Below are 21,208 nucleotides of genomic sequence, written 5' to 3' on the forward strand. Positions count from 1 at the left end.
GGCTGAACGGTATCAGAAGAGAAAGAGAACAACAGCTATTACATTTTTACTAACACAGTGTAAGACTGGTGGTGTAGTAGGTGTTGAAAGCGATCAAAGGACAGCTGGAGCCTAAGTCATGATAGTACAGTACAGTAGTTCGAAGTGCCCCAGAAAAAGCCACAAAACCACACCCTCTCCTGAGGAGCAGCACCACCCACTGCACCTCCTCCTTCAAGCACCCCCATGACCGCAAAATTCAATTTCATGAGACCCACCAAGACAACCATCATGACCAGAAAACCCCTGAGTAGAAGGCTGCCAACAAACCTCCTCCGCCAGCTTTGTCTTTCGATGGTCTCAGCCCTGACTCACTCAGGTTGACAACAACCTCCCACACAGCTCCAGCCTTCCCACCCCCTCAGGGCCTGGCCTGGCCTCCCTCTGCCCTGCCCTGCCCTGCCCTGCCCCACGCTAGAACCTTCTGAGGTGGTGTGTGTGTCTGCCACCCCCCTCACCAGCCATGCTCTCCTCCTGGGCAACTGCCCTCCTCCCCCACTCTTGTTTTCTTTAACTAGAGATGGCGTGGTGAAGAGGATGTGCTGTCACGGTTTGTTGTCCTCGTACCAACAGGGAGATGCTGTAGCTCGGTCGCCTCCCAGTCCCTGAGGCTGTTGTTGCGGCGGTGGGTAAGTCTTCAAAAGAAAAGTCTCACCCATGTGGTGAGCCCGCCTGGTGGCCAGCTCAGATGTTCCCTCCTGAGCCACCTGGTGCTAAAATTACATTCTGTATCATCGAGGGGAGAAGTCAATGTGGGAAAGAGTGGATTTTGTCCTACATTTCCCAAATGCAATGGCCTTACGTAACAGGAATAACATCTGAGTGTGTATACCTTTAAATAAAGCTAATTTTTTTTTTCAGACTGTAAATTCATAATTAGGCTTATGCTCATGCATTATCCTAGGCATGGCTTTGAGGGTGAAGGCTGGAAAAAGTAATTAAAAATACTCGTATTGGTCTGTGTTTAAGGAAAGCAAAATTCTTATCTTACCACCACATTCCTGGTAGTTTCTAGCACTTGAGAGAATGACTTTTAAATAACTTGGATATATAATATATCTTTCTCTGTCACTTTCCTTTTTTTCTTAAAGCGATTATAAAACTTAAGGCTCATTTGCAGCTGTAAAAACTTCTCCTGTCTTACAAAAAATCTTGGCCTCTGAACCTTTGACACTAACCATCAGGTTAACTGCTAGCAAGAAAAGGTAGTTTTATTAGAAGATGGGAAAACCCACCTTTGATTTATCCTGCTAGCAGGCTTGGTGAAACTGTGTAGGCTAAGCTCCTCTGCCTTGCACCTCTCTTCCTCAGTTCCTTGGAGTCTCTGAAGTTTTGGCAATACCCCATCTCCTATGCATTTGTAACCATGTTATCTTTGCATATTGCTAGATATTTTTCCTGAAAAAAAGCAAAAGAAGAAACAACAGGATTCAAAAATTTCTTTCAGCAAGAGCTGAGCTACTTTTCTGATTGCAAAAGCCTTTCTGTAGTTCTTGAGTGCTCCTTTTCCTACATGTTGTTAGTAAAATTACAACTACTTCAACACTTTTCAAATGAATAAAAGGTTATGAAAAAATGTTAATGGTATTAAACAACCTGAGACAAGATCAATGCAGACTTTGAATTGTTTCCCAGTTATTTAAGATTATAGCAGCATTTGGATAGTGGAAAGCTTTATATCTTCTGAAGACAGACAAAAATAAGGCGTTTTTTAAAAATCCCTTTATTTTAGAATTACAATACCTAACCAGGAAGTTACTCAGGAATGCCTGGTCTAAATATGCTCTTTGTCATCACTGCTAAAAATGACTGACCTTTACTATGGAATAATTAGTGTTGGTTAGCTACCTCACTCTAAATTCCTAGGGATGATCAAGTAAGGAGGTGCTTTTAGGCCCAGATGAGAGTCTAAAGGTGTTTGATTCTGCATTAAAAAAAAGTGCCTTGCTTCAGTTGGGTTTTGTGTCACAGTGTCTACTACAAATGAAATGCTTGTGATAAGAAAGCTTCCCTGAGTGAGAAATATGGTTGCAACTTTTGTAGCTTTCCTTGTAACTATCCAAGGACTTCACTTCCACGTTGAATTTTTTAATTTAAGTCTGATGTGACAGTTATGTGCAGCTGACGATGCCTTCCAAGGGTCTTCTTAAGCTTTGTTACCAATAGCTGATCAATTGTTTTAATTAACTTTCAGGAAGAACAAGGAGTTTTTGAGACAGAGAAAGCTATAATGTTTTCCACCTAGTGCTTTCAGCACAGAAAACATGCTGAAATGTCTATGCGTTTAGCAACTGATATAGAAAAATTAATCATTTATATGGAAAAGATATCTCCTTACTTCTTAAATGTTACACACACATCAATTTCATACTGGTTTTAATTTTTAAAACATTCTACAAACATTTAAAAAATATACACAATCATTCATCACACCCCCCCCCCCCCAAATGTTTTGTTTTTAACTCTGGCAGGACTAGCTTTAGTATTAAAAAAAAAAGCATCTAACATAGTTTAAACTTACAGATGGCCATAAATCCACAGCAGCTTTATTTCTGATTATTACTCTCACTTGCACCATTCATGCTCTTAGAGTTGACAACTATGGTTTTTTTCCTGCATACCATTATTCTTTCTTCCCCTTCCTATTTTCTTGTGTCTGGCACCATCAGGAAATCAGTAGCAAATCAACACAGAAGCTTGTGAAGCACTGAATGAATACTGCCACACAGAGTAAAGACAGTGGGTTACTTTCAGTTATTTCCTACTTTATGTTGCCACCTGCTGAAGAATCCAGCTCCAGGAGCAACTGAATGGGCATGTACCGTAGCTCCGAGCCATCCGTCACATGTCAGGGCTAATGCACATAAACTAGCAGTTGCAGCTTCACCAGAAGCCAGTAAGATGACGTTAAAACAGGCCAGGCCAGTTAGAAACCAGTCAGGTAGCAATCTTACCTCTGCTCACACTCTGGTTTGATTTCCACTTAGCCCGACTTACACTTGATGGATGGATGAGTAATGCCTTCCATTTCTCTGTGGAGCTAAGCAGAGTCATTTTCTGGTGTAGTGCTGACACACCACAAGAACAATCTACTCTGTAAATGAAAATGTTTAAGCAACAGTCAGAATGTCACCATGTGGTAGATTATGGGCTGTATAATTTGGCTGTATGTGCAAGAGTACCTAGAGTTTATGGAGAAGAGCACAAGCACAGACTACCATGTCAAATCAGGCAGAGTGTGTAAACTCCTCTCACCCTACAGAGAACCAGAGTCCCAGTTCTCTTGCTGGGTACATCACTTTATACACAGTAGCAAGCTTATGTTTCAAAGAGATACCTGAGAGACTTCTGTTGTTAAAATAATAAATAGGGCGAACTCGGCCTGGGTTTGTTTGAGCTCGAGAAACCTGGCCTGATCAACTCGCGTGTGTGAGTTGTTACAGACTCCTTCACATCATGGTGGAGCTCCAGGTTGAGGCTGCCTGCTGAGAGCTTCGCGGTCCCTCTCCTGACCCCCTGATCACAGCCCTCCTTTCAGCTACGCCTCAGGTTGTGTGCTGGGTACGGGGAAGGAAGCAGCAGCAAGGAGCCTGGTGAAAAGGGGATGGAAGAGAGGGGGGCGAGGGCCGGGGGCATTCGGGAGTACCGAGGGGAAAGGGTTTGTGGAAGGGGAGAGGGCTGTTCCCGGGGTCCGGGGAAGCAAATGCGGGCGTCGAGCGGAAGAAAACGAAGCCCTGGGAGAGGTCCGTGAGGGAGCGCCGCTCCCGAGGGACAGCCGAGGCCCGGGGGAGCCGGGAGGCCGGCGGCAGCCGGGACTGCCTCGGCCGCCCTGTGCCCTGGCGGCAGCGGCCGACTGCGCCCCCGCGGGGCAGCGCCGCTTCCCGCCGGCAGCGCGCTGCGCATGCGCCGGCCCTCCCGCCCGCGCTGGCGGCGGGCAGCGGGTCCGCCGGGCCGGGGGCGGGGGGACAGTTCACCAAGTTGGTGTGATTTTTCCGACTTTCTGACAGATATCGGAAGGAGGACTCGTGCAATCAGAAGCTTTGTTCAAGTATACCAATGGAGGTAGTAGTAGTAAGAGGTAACTCTCTCTCTAGTTCTGCATTTTGAGATAAATACTTGGTGTAGGCAAGTAAAGGTGAAAATTAAAATGTGAAAGAAGGCCCGTTACCGTACATCGTCACGGTCCCTGTCTATGGTGTGTGCTTTGTACGCTGCGTCCTGTCAGGCAAGCATTTGTCACGCTTGGGTGTGTTCATTTTTCAGAAGACAGTGTTTTAAGGCTAATAAAAGTAATGTATTATAGGGAAGTGTATTTGGTCAGGTAATAAGAAAAATAAGAAAAATACAGATTTAATTTCACTTGACTCTGTCACCCCAGAGAAGCCACACCACCTTCCAAAAGGATGTGTATGTAAACATACACACACACATACATATACAGATGTATAAGCTTTGACTATACAACTGTTTCAATCAAGCATATAGTATTTCATCGCTCATTAAACATTTCCTGAACCACGTTTTTTCATGTGTATGCCTTGAAAATTGGAAAGAAATGGGTTTCCTTATTGAATTTGGAATGGTTATTCAATAAAAGTTGGGGGGTTTCTTCAATAACAGATTTGGTTTCTTGTAAATAGTCTTTTGGAGAGCTTCGTGTATGAAAACAGCTAAATAACAGAGACTTGTGTTATAAAAGAGATGAATAAGATGATTCTGGCAGCGTACGTGCTGAAAGATGTACCACATGATTCCAGCTGTGAGTTGCCGTCGGTTGTTGCTGAGTGGAAAGAATGACTCAGCAAAAAACCAAGGCATTTCTAATGAGACTTGGCTGCATTGTGGGTCTCAGTAAGTCTGGAGTCTCTAACTACAAGTTTCAAAGCCCTTTTTTACCAGATGGGGAATTAGCTCAAATGGTAGAGCGCTCGCTTAGCATGCGAGAGGTAGCGGGATCGATGCCCGCATTCTCCAGCTTCCATTTTCAACTTCTATTTCAGTAAAAAGTAAACACCGGCATTTAAAAATATTTCCTATTCACACTTAATTTTTCTTGTATCATGGTGTAAAGAAACCTGAAGGAATTGTAGTTTAAGAAAAGTTAACACGTTTTAAATATTTCATTTCTTATTTTCACAATCATGTTTGTTCTTTTGCATACAAGGAGAAAAAATATACTCTTTGCATGAAATAATAAAACGTACTGACATTTTAATACAATGATAAATGACATGAACAAATTACAGAGAAAAAGAAATGAGGGTTTTTTTAATTTAAACATTTGTTGTATGATTTCATTCATTAGTTAAATTTATATTTGATATTATAGTTTAGTGTATAATGAACAAAATTTTGTATTTCTGCTCTGAGTAATACTCATTGTTTTTGTTCTATTTTGGTTATGTAGGCTGTTTATTAGAAACAGCAGGCTAGAATATTCTATAACTCTGTTACTCCTGGTAGCAAGATTGTGTCCTTTTCCCATGAATTTTCACATCTGTGAAATATCATGGAAATTTTCTCTGTAAATATATGCTTGCACATTTTAAGCCTTCATTTTTTTATTTTTTTTTTTTTAATTCTGATTTGATTTTCTTACTTGCTCATTCAGGTATTTAACTGCTTGCACTTCCAGGTTGAGGCAGCATGAGGAAACGAGCAAAACGTACTTCCTATAAATACAATGAATTTGTGCAGTTGGGATCTCGGGAGTACACATATTAACACAAATAGAAATCAGGAAACAAAAATTATGAATTGGGTTTCAAGTCTAGGAAGGAGGAGATACTGTGCTGCGTGGATGTGCAAGGAGCACCTGTGGAGAAAGTAAGGGAGCTTGGCGGTCCATCGTATGATGAGAAAGTGGTTAACCTCTGGGTGGATGGGATAGAAATCAAATTTGCTTATTTCTGTTGTATTCTCCACCTACTGGAGAGAAAAGAGGTATTGTGACTTTACAACTGCTAGACGCTTGTTACAACAAAGCCTTGGAGAGAAAAGTGTCAGGGTCTTCAGGAGTGATCTCTGGGCTCAAGTAATGATCTAAATGTCTCTTTGCTTGGAATGAGACTACAGTAGTTTTCTATGTGACTATTATTGCTTCTTGTGTTTTCTGTGTTTCTGTTACTTAATACCTGATAGTTTCTGTGCTTTTAAAGAGGATGAGTAATGTTGCTCTTCTCAGTTAATCAGATGCATGTTGTGCACTGATGAAGTGAGAGGATTCAGTGGGGCTCTGTACAGGTGCAGTCCGCAATCACTCGCAGAACTATGCCTTCTGACTGTAAGCTCTCCAGACTAATGACTGTTTATTACATTTATGCCCAGCTTCCTGTAATGGGGCTTTTCTGTCAGGACTTGTAAACGCACAGTGATATGAATAGAAGTAAGAGCTTTTTCTTATCATGTAGTGCTTTATGTCCTTACTTTTTAGGTAAACTATCATGTGAAGAATTTACTGGATGAAGTAAGGGTCCTAGCCCTCAAAAGAACTACCTGTGTCAGGAAATGATCTGATGATGGGTGAGTAGTTTCCAGACCCATGTGTCAGAGGAGTGACTACTCTGGGTCTGTCTGTGCTTTCTGAGACCGAAGTTGCATATTCTATCTAAAGAACCTTGAGGGAATTCAGCTTTGTTTGATTTTTATTGTTACTGCCATTCACACGGACTTATGACCTCTGTAATATTGTGCTTAAATGAGTTACACAAGTTAGTTATTCATTCTGTGAAAAAGTTTGTTGGTACTAAATTTGCTGGAAGATACTGTTACCCTATGTCTGTGTTTGTTGTAGTCTCAGAAAGGGGAATAATTATTCCTTACTTGTCTTTTATCAATACTTTGTTACAAATACTACTTACGAAATCTTTCCAGGGATGCGATGGAGCTTGGGGACCATCATCCGGCAACTCTGGAGATGGTGTTTTACAGCAAGAGGGCTGTCTGTAGAATCTGCTCTCAAAAATCTCAACTCTGTGAAATGCTTCTTTTAAATACATTTATTCCACAACATGATTGTAGTACATTGATTTTCTGAGCCGAGCACACTCAGTTCTAAGTTTTCTTATGAGGGATGCTGTGTGATATTTGACAATAAAGTTTATAAAAGGTTTTTGCTGTCATTATTACCATTACCCTATTTTGACCAAGTTGTAAGCAGAAGTTGTATTTCATAGAACTCTTTTCTTTTTGAAGAGAGAGGTGACTTCATGACCATGTGTAAGCACTTGATTGTATGGAAGAAAATGAACTTACATCTTTAAATGTGTTCAGCTTCTAGTTATCGGGTATTTTTCCTCTTGAGTTCAATGTTACAAAACCCCACATTTTTTCCCAGTAGGAAACCCAGCAGGGTTTTCACCTAGGCCAGCGACCTTATGCTTTTTTTTCCCTTTTGGCCTGTTTTATCTTTATTTCCTGTGATTGCAATTGGTATTGAAATAATTTGTTGCTGCTAACCATAAGATGGGTCCTACATTTAGTGGGTGGGTGTAGACCTAGATGGACTGTGGAGTCCGCTGTGTGCTTTCAGACTCACGGAATACAAGTTGGCTTTGGTTTGGCAAGCCTACAGCTGTATTTGTATTGTGTCTCAGAAGACACACAGGTGCACTACTCATCGTTAGCATAGGATCACTTAAAAAAGAAGGATGAACCCTTCTGAAAAAAAAGTGCACAGGCATTGGGTGACTGTAGTCCTCCTTTCTGGCCTTGAAGCTGGACAGGTTCTGATTTTATTGCAAGTAGAAGCACAGACTGGGGAAATTTGTTTTGCTCCTCCTGGCTACGTTCAGGGCAACCACAGTGGATGAGGCTTGTGTAGTGGTCTCCAATACCCCTTTTGCACTTGCTCTTGATCACAAAGAATAAGAAAAGAGGGACAACTCATGAGGCACTTTTTTTCTGTTCAAGGCCACAGTGTTTTCTCCAGTGATGTTATAACAGAGGAGAAAAATCTTTAAATATCGTGACTTCCTTTTTTCGGTATCCTGTTTCCACTAAAAGAAATATTGAAATAGGCTACAGAAGAGACTCCCTGCAATCGATTTACTGTGACAACAGAAAGCACCACCAATCATTAAAAGGCAGCTTAAGAAATAGTTTCACTGTACTTAAAAAGCTTCTGTTGGTTGTTGAAACTCCTGCTTATTCTTGTTACAGAAATCTGGTCAAAACTAGTAACTTTATAAAAGGAAATAGAAATCAGCGGAAGAATTAAAACTATGGTAGATCTATCATTTCTATGTATGCACAGATAGCAACCGCACTGGTCGATCTGTAATGAACTAACAAAAACGAAGGGAAGCAGGCTGTTGTATGTGTGAGGATGGTAGCGACTCATTGTCAGTGAAGAGGTTTCAGGTTAGCTGGGGGAAAAATGATTTGCATCTTTGCTTTTTGATCTCTACCAGAATAATCTGTAAATGAGTTTAAGACCCTCTCTTTATCAACTGTAAAGCAAAGAATTAAGCGTATTTATAAAATAGGATAGGATGATAAGAACAGCATACGGGTGTTGTCACTTGTTAGTGAGGCATGTGCAGGACAGTAATTTTCCTGAGAAACTGCTGCTCCCAGTGCTCGGGCTGCGGGAGGACCGCCAGTCCTCGCCGAAATCTTCTCACTGAACCTGTAGCAGCGGCCCCGACCCTCCCCTACAACGCCCAGCACACACGGCTCAGCACTTGTCCCGTTCCAGGTGTGTTCGTCCCCCGTACGTCTTCGAGAGGCTTCGGTCGGCGTTTCCCTCGCACCCGTGCGAACGCTGCCAGGGCGCGCTCGGGAGCGGTGGTCAGTCACCGGGCCCGCCGCTCACGGGGCTCGCTTCGCCGGGTTTCTGCCCGGGACACCGCCCTTTCCCACCTGCCAACAAGACCGTGAGGCGGTGCTGGCCTGCAGCTGTGGTTCCTGAGCAGGAGGTGCCAAGGCCCTACCGGCAGCAGACGCCTTCGGCAGAGCTCGACGTTGGCTGCCGGGGCCGGCTCGGGGGCTCCCGGGGCAGCCGGAGCTCCCCTCGGCGTCGGGTACCGGCGCTTCAAGCCCCGTTCAGGCTCCGCCCCCTGGCCCCGCCCCCGCCGCTCGCGCACTCCCCGCGCCTTTTCCGCGCTCCAGAGCTGCGGTTGCCCCGTGGGATGTGACGCGCTGCGTCAGGCGGAAGTGACGTGTGTCGCGTGCAGGCCCGGACCGGTGGGGGGGGGTTTGGACAAGATGGCTGGATCCACAGGTCTGTGAGGGGGGGGTCTCGCTGGGCCTGGGGCTGGTGCGGGGAAGCGGGGCGTTGGGGTCGTGCTTGGGAGGCGGCCCCGTAAGGGCCGGAGGGGTCTCCTTCCTCGGGGTGGGGGGCGAGCTGCCTCTGCCGGGAGCGGCCGGAGTGGGGAGGAGTTACCTTCTGACAGGGTGATAAGGGGAGCGACAGGGGCGCCCGGCCGGGTTGTGCTTCCAGGCACGATCCTCTCCGTCTGTAGGGCAGCGACACCTCTGTGAGAGCCTGGCCTAAGGGACGAAGGGCGGGAGAAAGGGCTCCGGTTTCTGTAATGAGCGCAGTGGGGTGCTGGAGAAGACTTTATCTGCTGAGGAATAGGAATGGATAGATGCGTGTGTGTACAGGGAAGGGAGGAGATGTCACTAGCCAGGTAAAATTGCCGGAGGAAAAATATTTGTATTAGAGATTTGTACCAGTGTACCATCTGGTGAGTATAGAAGTCGTGGTATAGTAGTATCTAAAATAAAGGGTTGATTCTTTCTTCTCTTCATGGAGAGGAAAAGGGGACAGGCCTGGGTTGTGTTTTGGGGCAAGGGTACACCAGTTTGGTGGTGACTGCAGGGTGGTGAGGAAGAAGAGTGAAGCATCTTGCTCTCTTACTAGACAGCCATTGGAGCCAAAGGGTCTCTCTTATATGTAAATGGAAGGGCAAAGAGCTGCAAGTCATCCGAGGAATCCTGTATCAGTAACCAGTATAGCGTGTTGAGCATTTGCGTGGCAGAGTATTGTGAAAGGTGGTGGCAAAGAAAGGGACAAGAATATTGCTTCAAGTGCTAAATGCAGAAGTTGAAGAAGCACAATTATGCTGTCTCAGTTTCATTTCATGGGAGGCTTGAAATGTAAAAAGACCTTTCCCCAGTACAAAAAGCTGAAGTCTTCAGGGCCTCATTTCCCCTTCTCTTGCCCCTGAGACTTTGTAAGTGGGATTGACAGAGCTCAGGACAGAGGAATGAATGGTCAGTCTAGAGTGAATATTGGCAACTAGTTTATTTCTGCTCCCAATCAACTGGATCATTGAGGGATTGAGAGTATAATGAATCAGAAGAAACTTCTGTGTATTGAAACTGAGCCTGGTACCTTACTGTTGGTTCTGTGAGGAGAGCTTGGGCAGGTTTTTTGGGGTAGGAGAGTCCTCTTCACTTAGTAATGTGACATTGGGGATGTGGGATTTACAGAGTGGAATTTGGTAAGGTTACAACAAATTGTGGCATAAAGCAGCTCTTGCAACTCTGAAAGAGCAGTCCAAAAAGACAAATTATTACCTATGATAAACTGAGCTAGAATGGATATATTAGGGAAACTTGAGTTTACTCAGCTGTGGATTACTCCATTTTATTTTGTTAAAATTTATTGACTTACTTCCTGGTGTCTAAGTTTAAAAGGATTTTATGATTAGTTTTATTATGCAGCAACTCCCAAAGACTTCAGCTTATGTCCGGGCCTTGGCCTGAGATTTCCTGTAATGCTCAGGAAGTAAAGTTGGTTTAGGTCACGTGTATTGAGTATTGGCATTTGCCATCACACTCCATTCAGTCTGGCTAGTGTAGAATATCAGTTGCTAAAAATTTGTGTAGTAAAAAAAAGCTATTTTCTTCCTACAGAACATTCAATTCTATAAGAAGAAATATTTTTTGTCTAAACTTTCTTAGTTTTATTGCTATAAATGCTCTTCACAGTCTTACATGTGATATTTTAGAAACTCTGTACACTTACTCAGTGTGGTTGTGTTTATCTCGGAAATGTAGCCACACATAAAGTTCAAGAAAAGTGGGAGATGTAGAAAACTATTTATACATGTATCTTCTCCAAACAATGTAGAGTGCTAGTACTGCATGTATGCGCTGTTCAAGAAATGAAATCATTTTAGTAAAATGAAGCAAGCAGACCGAATCATCAACAGAACTGCTGGGAAAATTAGTCAGGGCTTCTAAAGGAAAATACTTACTCCTGTGGAGAAAATACTGTTGGCTTTTTATTGGTGTATGCCTAGATTTAGGGGGGAGGGGGGGAAGGGGTGTTTGTTTTGTTCTTTCCACATAGTACGGAGAAATTTAGATTTTTAAGACTTCACACAGAAGAACTGCTCTTGCCAGGAAGCTGTGTTATACTCATTTGTGGAGGAGGGAAGGGAATGATTTGCTATAGACAGAAGATTTAACTCTACCTAGCTCTGTGAATTTAATCTACTCTTGCTATAAAGTTCAACTTAATCCTTATTTGTTTCAGAAAAAGTGAATGTTTTGGTTGCATGAAGTCCAGGAGTGAAATTCTAGCCCCAAGGAAGTCAACAGCAAAACTTGTACTAAGGTCAACTGTCTTAGTTTTATCCCAGAAATTCCTTTCCTGGGCTTACTAGTTCTTTAAACAGTCATGTAAAAAATGACATGCCTTTAACAACAGATAATTTAGTTTGAAAACAGTTGTTCTTTGATGTCTGCTAAAGAAACTGTGTATGTCAGCATTATATTGTTGTCAAATAAGTATCTGCTATTTAAAATCACCTATATTGACTAATTTTACATGTAGATATTGCATATCCTAGAAATGGACATTTGTAAGCTGCAGTTTAATTGATCTTACAATATTGCAACTCCTTCTGCTTGAATCTGGACCTAGGTTGTTTGTGTGGGTACTGCTGGAGGTCTGGGGAAAAACAAGTCAGTTTTTTAAAGAAGAGAACAGCTGTTGATATAATCAGCCAATTTCATATTGATCAGCTGGAAATTCGTTCTATTAATGTCTTTGAAAATACAGAGCAGAAGATGTAATTTAAAAATAGTTTCAGGTTAAAAGAAATAATTTACCACAGCGTGCTATTTAAAATCTCTTGTGTGACTAGAGAAAAAGAAACAGATAAGAACATCATTAAAAGGAGTTAATTCATGAGTTAATGTTTGCATTTCCATAATTTGGTTTTAACTTAAAATTACTTTATGTGTATAGGATATAGATACATTTATCTAAAATGTGAATGTTTCCTAAAAACAGTGATCATGTCTTTAAGTGGTTAGAATTTATGTGTGAAAAGATTGAGAATTAAGGCAGCAGTGTCTAATACTGTGCTCTAACTATGGGCTGCTAAAGCTTTTGTCTCCTTCCTCCTCAACTGGAGGGCTTCAGTAGCTTGGGGGAGGGTGAATAGGGCTGGGTTAATGAAAACTCCCCTGGATTTGCTGAAACTGTGCACTCAGGGGAAAAAAAATCGACTGATCTACAGTCAGCAATTATATGTGAGATTCCGGATTTACTTCTAGTATGTAGTTGCAAGCAACCTTTTTTGAAAGTGTGCTTTATGTCTTTGAAGGAGCACAGCTAGATCCGAAACAAGTTTTCGTGTTTTTTTTTTTTTGTGGTTTTTTTTTTGTGTAAAATCCCTACTTCTCATTTCCAGATATTCTGATCTTTAAGGATGAATCTTCCTTGTGTGACTTACATTGCACATGCAAAAATATATTTCCCTTTGAATTTATATATGATTGATCCTTTGAATAGAAGCGGCACAATGTTCAGTGTCAGTTCCTTGTTCTCTTAACTTTGGATTTCATTTCTATTTGCAAACATTTAGTAGTGGTGAAAGCAGTTCTAAGTGTGCATGATTGCAGCTGTAAGGAATCTGATACTAAAAATGAAGGGCTGAAAATGGTCTTGAGTGCATTCAGTCTAACCCCCTGAGCTGTGAAGCAAGGACTGACTGTATCTTTCCCAGTGATAGGGGTTTTTGTTGCTGAAATCCTCCATTGAAAAAGACTCCATAATGTGAGATGGGGTTTTGTAATACTTTCGCTTAAATCCTTTGCAAGTCTTCTCCACTCCAAGTCGAGCTGATGTCTGTCTGTCCTGTGCTTAGTGGGATAGAGATTGATGGATCACCATACCCTGTGTGGAGACTCCTAGATATTAAGAGCCATTCAGAGGAGTAATAAAGGAACTTATTCATATAAGTGGGATGTAGAAGTAATGTTTTAAAGACTATTTTTTCCATATAGGAGATGGTATAATTTAAGCTTTGTATCTAGAGAACTTGTGTGTTAAACTGCACAGGTAGGCTTCTCTTTTCCTCTGACCTGTTGGATGCCCATTTCCTCCCCCTTTTTTTCCTTGTGGAGGAAATATTTGTCTATTTTTTATCTAGTATGTTTTACCTTCAAGAACGTATTACTCCTTCCACTTTTTTCTATTATGCTTCCATCACATGGTTCACTTACCCAGAACCTGTCCAAGAAGTCAGTTTAAAAGCTGTTTAGAATTCTACAGTCCTCTTAAGTTTGTTCTGTGCATTTATAATGTTATTTCTGTAAGCACAGAATTCTTGAAGCTGCAAGTAATCAGGCAAAACAAAAGAAGTAAAATACTGTATTCTGTGAGGCAGCAGGCACTCTGTGTGGGGCATTTTTCTATCCTGTCCTATGCACAAGAATTGCAACTGTGATTGTTCTGCCTGCTTAAAAACATCTTGGCAAGCCGCAAATAATTTATATGTGCTTCAGCTGGGTTGAGAACAATCTAGCTTACAAATGACTTTTAAACTATATATAGACCATCAGTTCTTTCCAACTTCGTGGCATATATAGGCAAGTTACTCTGTTTCTTCTCAGAGCTTTGCCCGTACCATTTTCCTGTCTTTGTTGCTGGTATTTTACAACTCTGGCTTTGAATACAAGCCCCAACTTAGTCTTTCTGCCACAATAGCTGTATGAGTATGCTCACAGGCTGAACACCTTTCTTCTGGGATAAAAAAGTGGCTTACCTTGTAATCTTATATTTGTTTAAGAGTTTGCTTGAAATCCAAGGATGTTATCAGGCATAGCATTAAAGCCCATTATTTAAACTGTACAATCCTGGAAAATTTTAGCCTGGATGAAGATAGAACACACAGTTTCAGGAAGGTATGTCTTTCAGCAGTTGGAGGCAGATGCTGCATAACTGTAAATCTAAGCACAGATGAGAAGGCTTCTCATGTGTGAGAATTAGATTTACAAGTGTTATGAGTAGTTGGTGGAGTTAAATTGCATACATATTTGTTAGTGTTTGTGTTTTGCCTTATGGAAGATTTTTCCAAAGGCAGTGTTTCAGTTTCGCATGCTGTGGAACTGTTCAGCCTTATTTTGTTGACAGACCCTTCCTCCTCTCTCTCCCTACTCTTACATGTTTTTTCCTAGCCTATAGCTTGTACTTCATCCTGACCAAAATTTTATGTAAAGTACTGGATCAGCTTCAGCTACTCATGTCACTTAGGTTTTGTTGCCTTCCTGTCTGAACTAGCCTGTGGGAGCCTCCGCACAGATTGTGGAAAGACAAGAAGGTGCTATGGAGAAAGTGTTCAAAATAGTTTTGATTTAAGCTGCAGTCAGGAGGATTTTGCTATATGCTTCTACAAAGAAAAAGAGTGTTTTTCTTTGTATTTGTCATTTGGAAGACGCTAATGAGATATAATTCAAACAATATTTTGAATAAAATCAGTACAGCAGTGCAAAAACTTATGACTGTGAAGCTGTCAGACTGGTTCTGAATAACATGAGCTTCTGTTTTAGTCTTTTCAAAAATGTGTGGTGCTTTAAGTACATGACTAAATCATTTCTAGTTAGCATTTTGGAACAAATGGAACCTTCAGCACTTAGAATTTCAGAGCTCTAAATTAATCCTTTATTTCAGAAGGATGAGAAGCTTCAACTAGATCAAAAATAATTGTCAGAAAAATTACGTCTAACACCTAGATGACTCTGTATCCCCTTTTTTAAAAGATTGTTGTATTAGACATATTTAAACTACACGAAGAAAAAAAATCACCTCCATTCATTGCATTTCTGACTATTCATAACTGGATAGTTAAGTGTGTTTGCAATTTGCTTGAGTAAATCAAAAACATTTTTCCCAATACTTGTAAAAATAGTGTCCTTTACTCAGGATATCAATAGTCTTAATAAAATGTCCAGTTTTATTCATAGAACTTTTTCAAGGAAGAAATGGTAAGCTTGCTTTCTTCTCACTGAAGTAGAATATGTGATAATGTAAATATTAAATAATTCAAATTTTTGAGTGCCATATAGAGAATAGCAGGCTGAAATATGACTGTCACAAAAATAATGTAAGAAAATAATTTAATGGTGGTTCTTGTTACTAAATATGTGGTAATTGGTACTTTTGCTGATTATATCCGTAAGCATATGCTTATGTGTATAACTGAAAGAATAACAATGGATCACACTATTTGTTTTACATAGATAAATGATCTTTATGGACTGTGGGTGGGTGCTGAGTCATGTTGGAAAGGACCTTCATGCAAGTCTTAGAACAACTGTTTGCTAATCAATGACTTGTAACCCGTTTTAGACAGCTTTACAGCTTTGCTAAACTAAATCCTTGATGCTAGTCTTGTTATCTGGGTCACACATTGTATTCTTACTATTAAAGCAGACCCTGTGAAAGCCATTTCATGACAAGAGACACTGGCCTCTGCTGGGTTTCTCTACTATACTCCTCCTGTCCCTGTATCTGATTTTTTTTTTTTTTTAATGTCATCATACTTTAAAAGGTAGCTTAAAAAGTGTGTATTTGAAATTATTTTTCCTCTTTGTCAGCACAATCTCAAGTTTAAAATGAAACTTTCAAAAATTGAGCCTATCTGCCATTATATCTTTTCTTTAGCCTTTTTTGCCTTTATATAGCTTTATGTTTTTAATAGTGGGATTAACAAGTTTGTTTTGTTTTGTTTTTTTTAGCTTCTGAGGAGAGAAATTGGAAAGATTTCTTTCTCTGATAAGATCTTGATTCCTTAGACTACTAAATCATAATTAATATTGCTGGTGGTTTTTGAAGTGATGGATATCTTTTCTAAACCCTCTTTACTGGCTTCCTGCCTTACATTGTTTTGTACAAAATTGAAACAGTAATAAAATTCTCAATTTGCTAAGCATCACAACGTGTCATTTTTCATAATCTATCATTTCATATATTAAAACATATGGGAAGGTGGTTGGACCGTTTTATAATCTCAGCTGTGTTTCATTCAGTGGTTGATTATAAAGAATTAACTTTTAAACCGTAGTCAGCCTTTCCTTTCCACCCCTCACCAAAACAGCTTGGATGTCTATTGATGAGCTATTTAGTGACTTAACTGTTTAATTCCTGTACGATTTTTCTTATGGTTAGGCACAACTGGACATGCGGTGTCTGATGTAACTAAACCCTGAGTTAACAGTGATCTTGTTTATAACAAAAAAACTTGCACTTAGATATAATATAGACTGATAAATTTATGCCATTAATATTGGTGCAAAACTGTAAAATTATTTTTAAGCAATTTACACCAGTTTTCTTTTGGGATTGCAATCTAGTTTTTTTAATACTATATTTTTCTATTGGTGTGATAACTATTTTTTGTGTGTTTTTTTGGATGAGGTATTTTAATTGCTTACAACTTGTGTGGATGCTTTGCAAGGTTTTGTTTGTTTGGTTGGTTTTTTTTACTACGAGTTTTGTAGTCTAACATTTGTATCTGTAGTGGAGGAAGCTTCTTCGTTAGTGCAATTTACATGAGCACCATTAGTAATTCCATGCCAGCAACTGTACTCAAGATGATGGTATTTGCATGAAAATGCAAAGACAGTGTGAAACAAACTGTAACTGTTGTTGCATCTTTGCTAACAAAATTGAGTCCAGCTGGAGTTTCTCTCAGATCAGGACTATAATCTGTGTGTGCACATACCCAGTCTTAAACAGCTCCGTGTGCTTCTGCTCACTGCTCACATACGATGGCTCTTACATTTCTTTACTGTTGTACCTTGTACAACTTTAGGACGTTTAGGGTATTGTTGCTACGTGAAAAATCAGGAGAGTGAAGAAGACATTTGGAAGGTGAACTTCAGGGCGTGAGGAATAGAGGTTTTCAGTGAGGCGTAAGCCTTGGTCAGGAGAGGTGGTGCAGAACGGGAAAAACCTGCCGGGATTTGTGAGAAATAGCTTCTCCATGGATGCTGGTCAGAGAGTGGAGCAGCTCTGATGAATCAGGTAGTTAATAGCAGCCGCATCTCCCTCTGCTGCTCCTCTGAGAAAGGTGAGAAAGGGGAAAAGAGTGATAGTGGAGAGCAGGGAAGGAGGGGAAAGAGAATTGGCTGTGAGCATGGTTAGAAGTGAATAAAAACTAAACAGATACAGTATTTTCCTGGAGGACGTTGACTATCACAGGAAGAGCCCTGTCCACATGGCTGCCTTCAGTAAATAATCTGATGAATTATGGAACAGAATTGGTAGAACGCAAAATTACTAGGAGCAGTTAGCTCACTTCATTCGCATTACCTGAAAGGTAGGATAAGAGAAAAGAAGGGAGGACTTAGGTGAAGATGCCTTGATAATGGAGCTATTTGTTCTGATAGTAATTTCTCACACTTAAACCCATAATTAATAAAACCTAAAATAGCACAGACTTTTTCCTACAAAGTTATACATTTGGAATGCTCACTCTGCTGGAGAAGTCAAGTTTGAGGTCTCGTTCTTACTGTGAAACCAACTGAAACACATTGAATAAACTGATGTTGCTTTTGCAGTTTTGGTATGCTGAGATCTGTTACTCCAGCATCAAGATTTGTGGTTTAAGCCATTTTAAGATGTGTTTGTAAATCAGATATGTGTTTATGACATCCCAGCTACTGATGCCTAGATCTATAGAAATTAATTTCTTCCCACTAACCAAAATAAATAAACTTAATAAACTTTAATATTGTTCATATATTGAAAGATTTATTATGATTTTCTGGTGTCTAAATACACTTTTTTTTAAATTAAATGTAAGCTGGAACCTTGTATGGCAAACTGGTATTACCACCTCTCCTTCCCTGCGAGGCTGTCCATCACTATATACTACATTTTCTATTTTGCGAGTGCAGCTGGTAAGAGGTATGTGAAAGGTAAATGAAAGAATTGGATAGCACCAAATGCTTCTGAGGTGGGCCCGGCCTTGAAAGTGGGAGCTGATAGGTAGGGGACCGTACTTGTGCTTATGGCCTTTCCTTTCCAGGTTAGTAATCTGCCTGCCTCTAAATGTCCAAGTATAAAGTAAGTTCTGTTTTCCTCTGAAGACGTGTTGTACTGTATTTGGCAGCTGAACCCAGAGTATGAGATGGAGCAGTGTAAGTTGTATTAAATGAAAATTTTAACACAGTGCAACTGGAGCTACTACTGAAGAAACAGGTCAACATGCAAATATAATTATGTTTAAAATTTATAATTTTCAATTATTATTGCTAGTAGATAAGTGATGGTGTCTTAATGTTCTGAATATGCATAATGAAATTGAAAGTAAGGGGGGAAAATCTTACGTGAATGTGTTCTGTCTTCAATGAAATGACTGTTTTTTTAAACGCTAGTGTTTATGCCCTACCCTACCGATATAAATACCCCTACAACCTTCCGGACCTTTTCCTGTCAGCCAAAATGTGCCTGCTGCGTTGCAATAAAAGACTGAGGCTTCTGCTGTATTAACATTTCTCATTAGCTGCCTTCTTAGTGTAAGCTATATAGAGAATGTTTATGGCAGTGGCTAGACTCTAATATAAAGGAAATTCCTATGGAAGTTCTTTTCATGCAGCCTAACTTTAGTTCTCAACTGTGTCTGTTAAGATACCAACAAATGTAAGATTTCACTTAAGTGAAATAAATAGAAATTATCACCAATGTAATTCTGAAAAGGAATATTATTTTAGTTAGTTTTAACCAAAAGGTAGGTTTGAAGATGAAGGTTTATAGCTTTCATACTGCAGTGACTATTTCTTGGATCCTGCTGGGCAGTATTCCTCAGCAAGTGACATAAGAAAAAGTTTCATAAGAAAAAAATGAAAACCCAAAACTGGTGAAATGCATGCTTTAACTTCAATGTAGTTCCTAGAATTGCAGCTCCTCCTTGAAGTCTTCCAACCTGTCTGCTTTCACTTTTTTTTTTATTTTTAAACATTGTAAAAGGCAAAAGAAGTTAACCTGTCACAGTGCTCCTACATAGTCAAATATATCATGTTTTATATAAATATATATATATATAAATTTTAGTCCTGCAAAGAGGTGGAATAGCCCATTCAGTTCTTACCAGCTCTGAGTACAATTTCTTTTATTCTTGTGACATGGCAGTTCTCTAATGCTTATGATTGTGGCAAAACTGGCTCTAAATTATGATAAACATTGAACACATTGAATAAATGGCCATTTGCTCTGTGCATGTTCATTGATGTATATCTATTTGCTTGAGCTGTGAAAACTTACCTACTACTCACCTCTTTTTCTTATTAATTCCTAAAGTTAGTCATCTTGGTTGGTTTGTTTCTTTTGGGATGAATAATTTCATTTGAACATGGAAATGGATTTTTACCTGATTATGTCAGACTTCTTTTTCTTCTTGAACTGCTATTCCTAGAAATTTTCCGCAAGTCAGCTTAGTTAGTTAGTCTTCATGAGTCTGCAGATCTGAACTGCTGTTGCTTACAGCTTTGCCAGTTGCAGATGGTAATGACAAGACACTGTTCAGTTGATCTGACACAATGCATACTTTAGACACTAGCAAAATGGAGAAGAAAGCATTCAAGATCACTGTTGGTTTTGAGGGGTAGCCCATGATTAATTTTGGAAGTACAGTGCTTTGGGGTTTCTGTTATGTCTTGCCTTTTTATGTCATCTATCTGTACTGGCTGGCTTTAATGAAGTCCTTCTGTAATGTTATCGTTGATAAAAACACATCTATTTGGTTTTATGTGACAGAATCAGTGATAACTGGAATGTTCCTGTAGAAGATATACTTGCATTATATGGATGTTTCATCCATACACGCTAGAATTGCTTAGTGCCTTACTCACCATCCTGACCGATGTGTATGGGCCACATATTGCTGCTACATACCTTCATTTCACCATTTAAGATAACATAGTATTTTCCCAATTTAAACTCAAAATTGTTAATGCAGCATGTTCTATTGCCCGAATTTCATTGCTTTGGAACATACTTGCTGAAGAAAAAGTAGAGAAAAATAGCATATAGTAAATGTAGCTTTATAAATACTACATAAATGCTGCATTTTAATTTTACTGAAGTACATCGAAACTTGATTGGAAAGCAGTTCAGAGAATTGGGACGTACCTGTAATTCTAAGAAAGCAGAAGTTTCAACTAACAGAAATACCAAGATGTGTCAAACCAATTTAATGAAGGTACAGTTTTCTCAGTGCAGGCTCGCTGTGCATTCGGTAGCACATGGTTGGGTTGATTCACAGATTGAGTTCTGCAGCAGCAACTGGATGCTTTGTAGCTACTGGAAAAAAAATCTATTGCTTTTTACTGAAAATGTCTATTTGCATTGAACAAGAATCATGTTGTTTTCTTGGTTATTGGAAACAGTGCTTTTACTACGTGTGTAGTAACATTCTTGATTTAAAACAACAGAAAAGTTCACTATTTAATTGCTGCATTGCACTACTAACGGTAGCGATGAAGTTCTTTTGTAGACAAAACTGCCATGTCCAGCTCTGTTAATAGGCAAGTTACTAGAAGTAATTGTGGGTTTTGGAGCCATGTTACTGTGATCCATCTCAGATAATTACAATGTAATTACAGTGAACCTGGTAATACTTTTTGATAGTAGGTTCCTGATAGTCAACCATTTTTTTGTGTATATTTGCAGAATATTTTACTAGGCAAAAGAGTATGTGATGTGAATAGGATAGGCAAACAAAAATATAGATCATTTTTTTTAAAAATAGTTTTTCCAGACAAGAGTGTCTTCCAAAAATTTAATTCCATGGGAATATTTTTTTTCAGCCAGAATATAATGTTAGCATTTCTCATGCCCTAGCCCTCTTCCCTCTCTTTGTTATGTATTGCCCATTTCAGGGCCTATTTAAGGCATTGCTTGTTTTATCTTCTTAGTACAGTA

The 21,208-nt window shown here is 40.0% G+C and overlaps 1 protein-coding gene, 1 long non-coding RNA gene and 1 other non-coding gene across 8 annotated transcripts in view; all 3 read left to right on the forward strand.

The window, feature by feature from the left end:
* Positions 1 to 3,964: 3,964 nt before the first annotated feature.
* On the forward strand, positions 3,965 to 7,149 carry LOC141954245 (uncharacterized). 2 transcript variants are annotated; one of them, XR_012632133.1, is made up of 3 exons: positions 3,965 to 4,117; positions 6,473 to 6,561; positions 6,913 to 7,149. It is a non-coding gene; the product is annotated as an uncharacterized LOC141954245 (long non-coding RNA). The 2 variants fall into 2 exon arrangements; XR_012632134.1 differs by lacking the exon at positions 3,965 to 4,117 and adding an exon at positions 5,681 to 5,865.
* On the forward strand, positions 4,941 to 5,013 carry TRNAA-AGC (transfer RNA alanine (anticodon AGC)). Its single transcript has one exon. It is a non-coding gene; the product is annotated as a tRNA-Ala (tRNA).
* A 2,022-nt stretch (positions 7,150 to 9,171) lies between the features above and the next one.
* Positions 9,172 to 21,208, forward strand: part of UBE2V2 (ubiquitin conjugating enzyme E2 V2) — a 29,592-nt gene continuing 17,555 nt past the window's right edge. For 2 of the 5 annotated variants that reach the window (XR_012630471.1, XR_012630473.1), the window contains exon 1: positions 9,172 to 9,262. Coding sequence is in view for 1 of the 5 variants with exons in the window: in XM_074880831.1 (XP_074736932.1) it covers positions 9,247 to 9,262 (16 nt within the window). In the remaining 4 variants the exon portion in view is untranslated. Of the gene's footprint in view, positions 9,263 to 11,527; positions 11,609 to 18,089; positions 18,194 to 21,208 lie in introns of all 5 variants that reach the window. The other 3 variants (XM_074880839.1, XM_074880848.1, XM_074880831.1) reach the window with 3 other exon arrangements.

Source organism: Strix uralensis, chromosome 1 (genome assembly GCF_047716275.1).
Source record: "Strix uralensis isolate ZFMK-TIS-50842 chromosome 1, bStrUra1, whole genome shotgun sequence".
NCBI lineage: Eukaryota > Metazoa > Chordata > Aves > Strigiformes > Strigidae > Strix > Strix uralensis.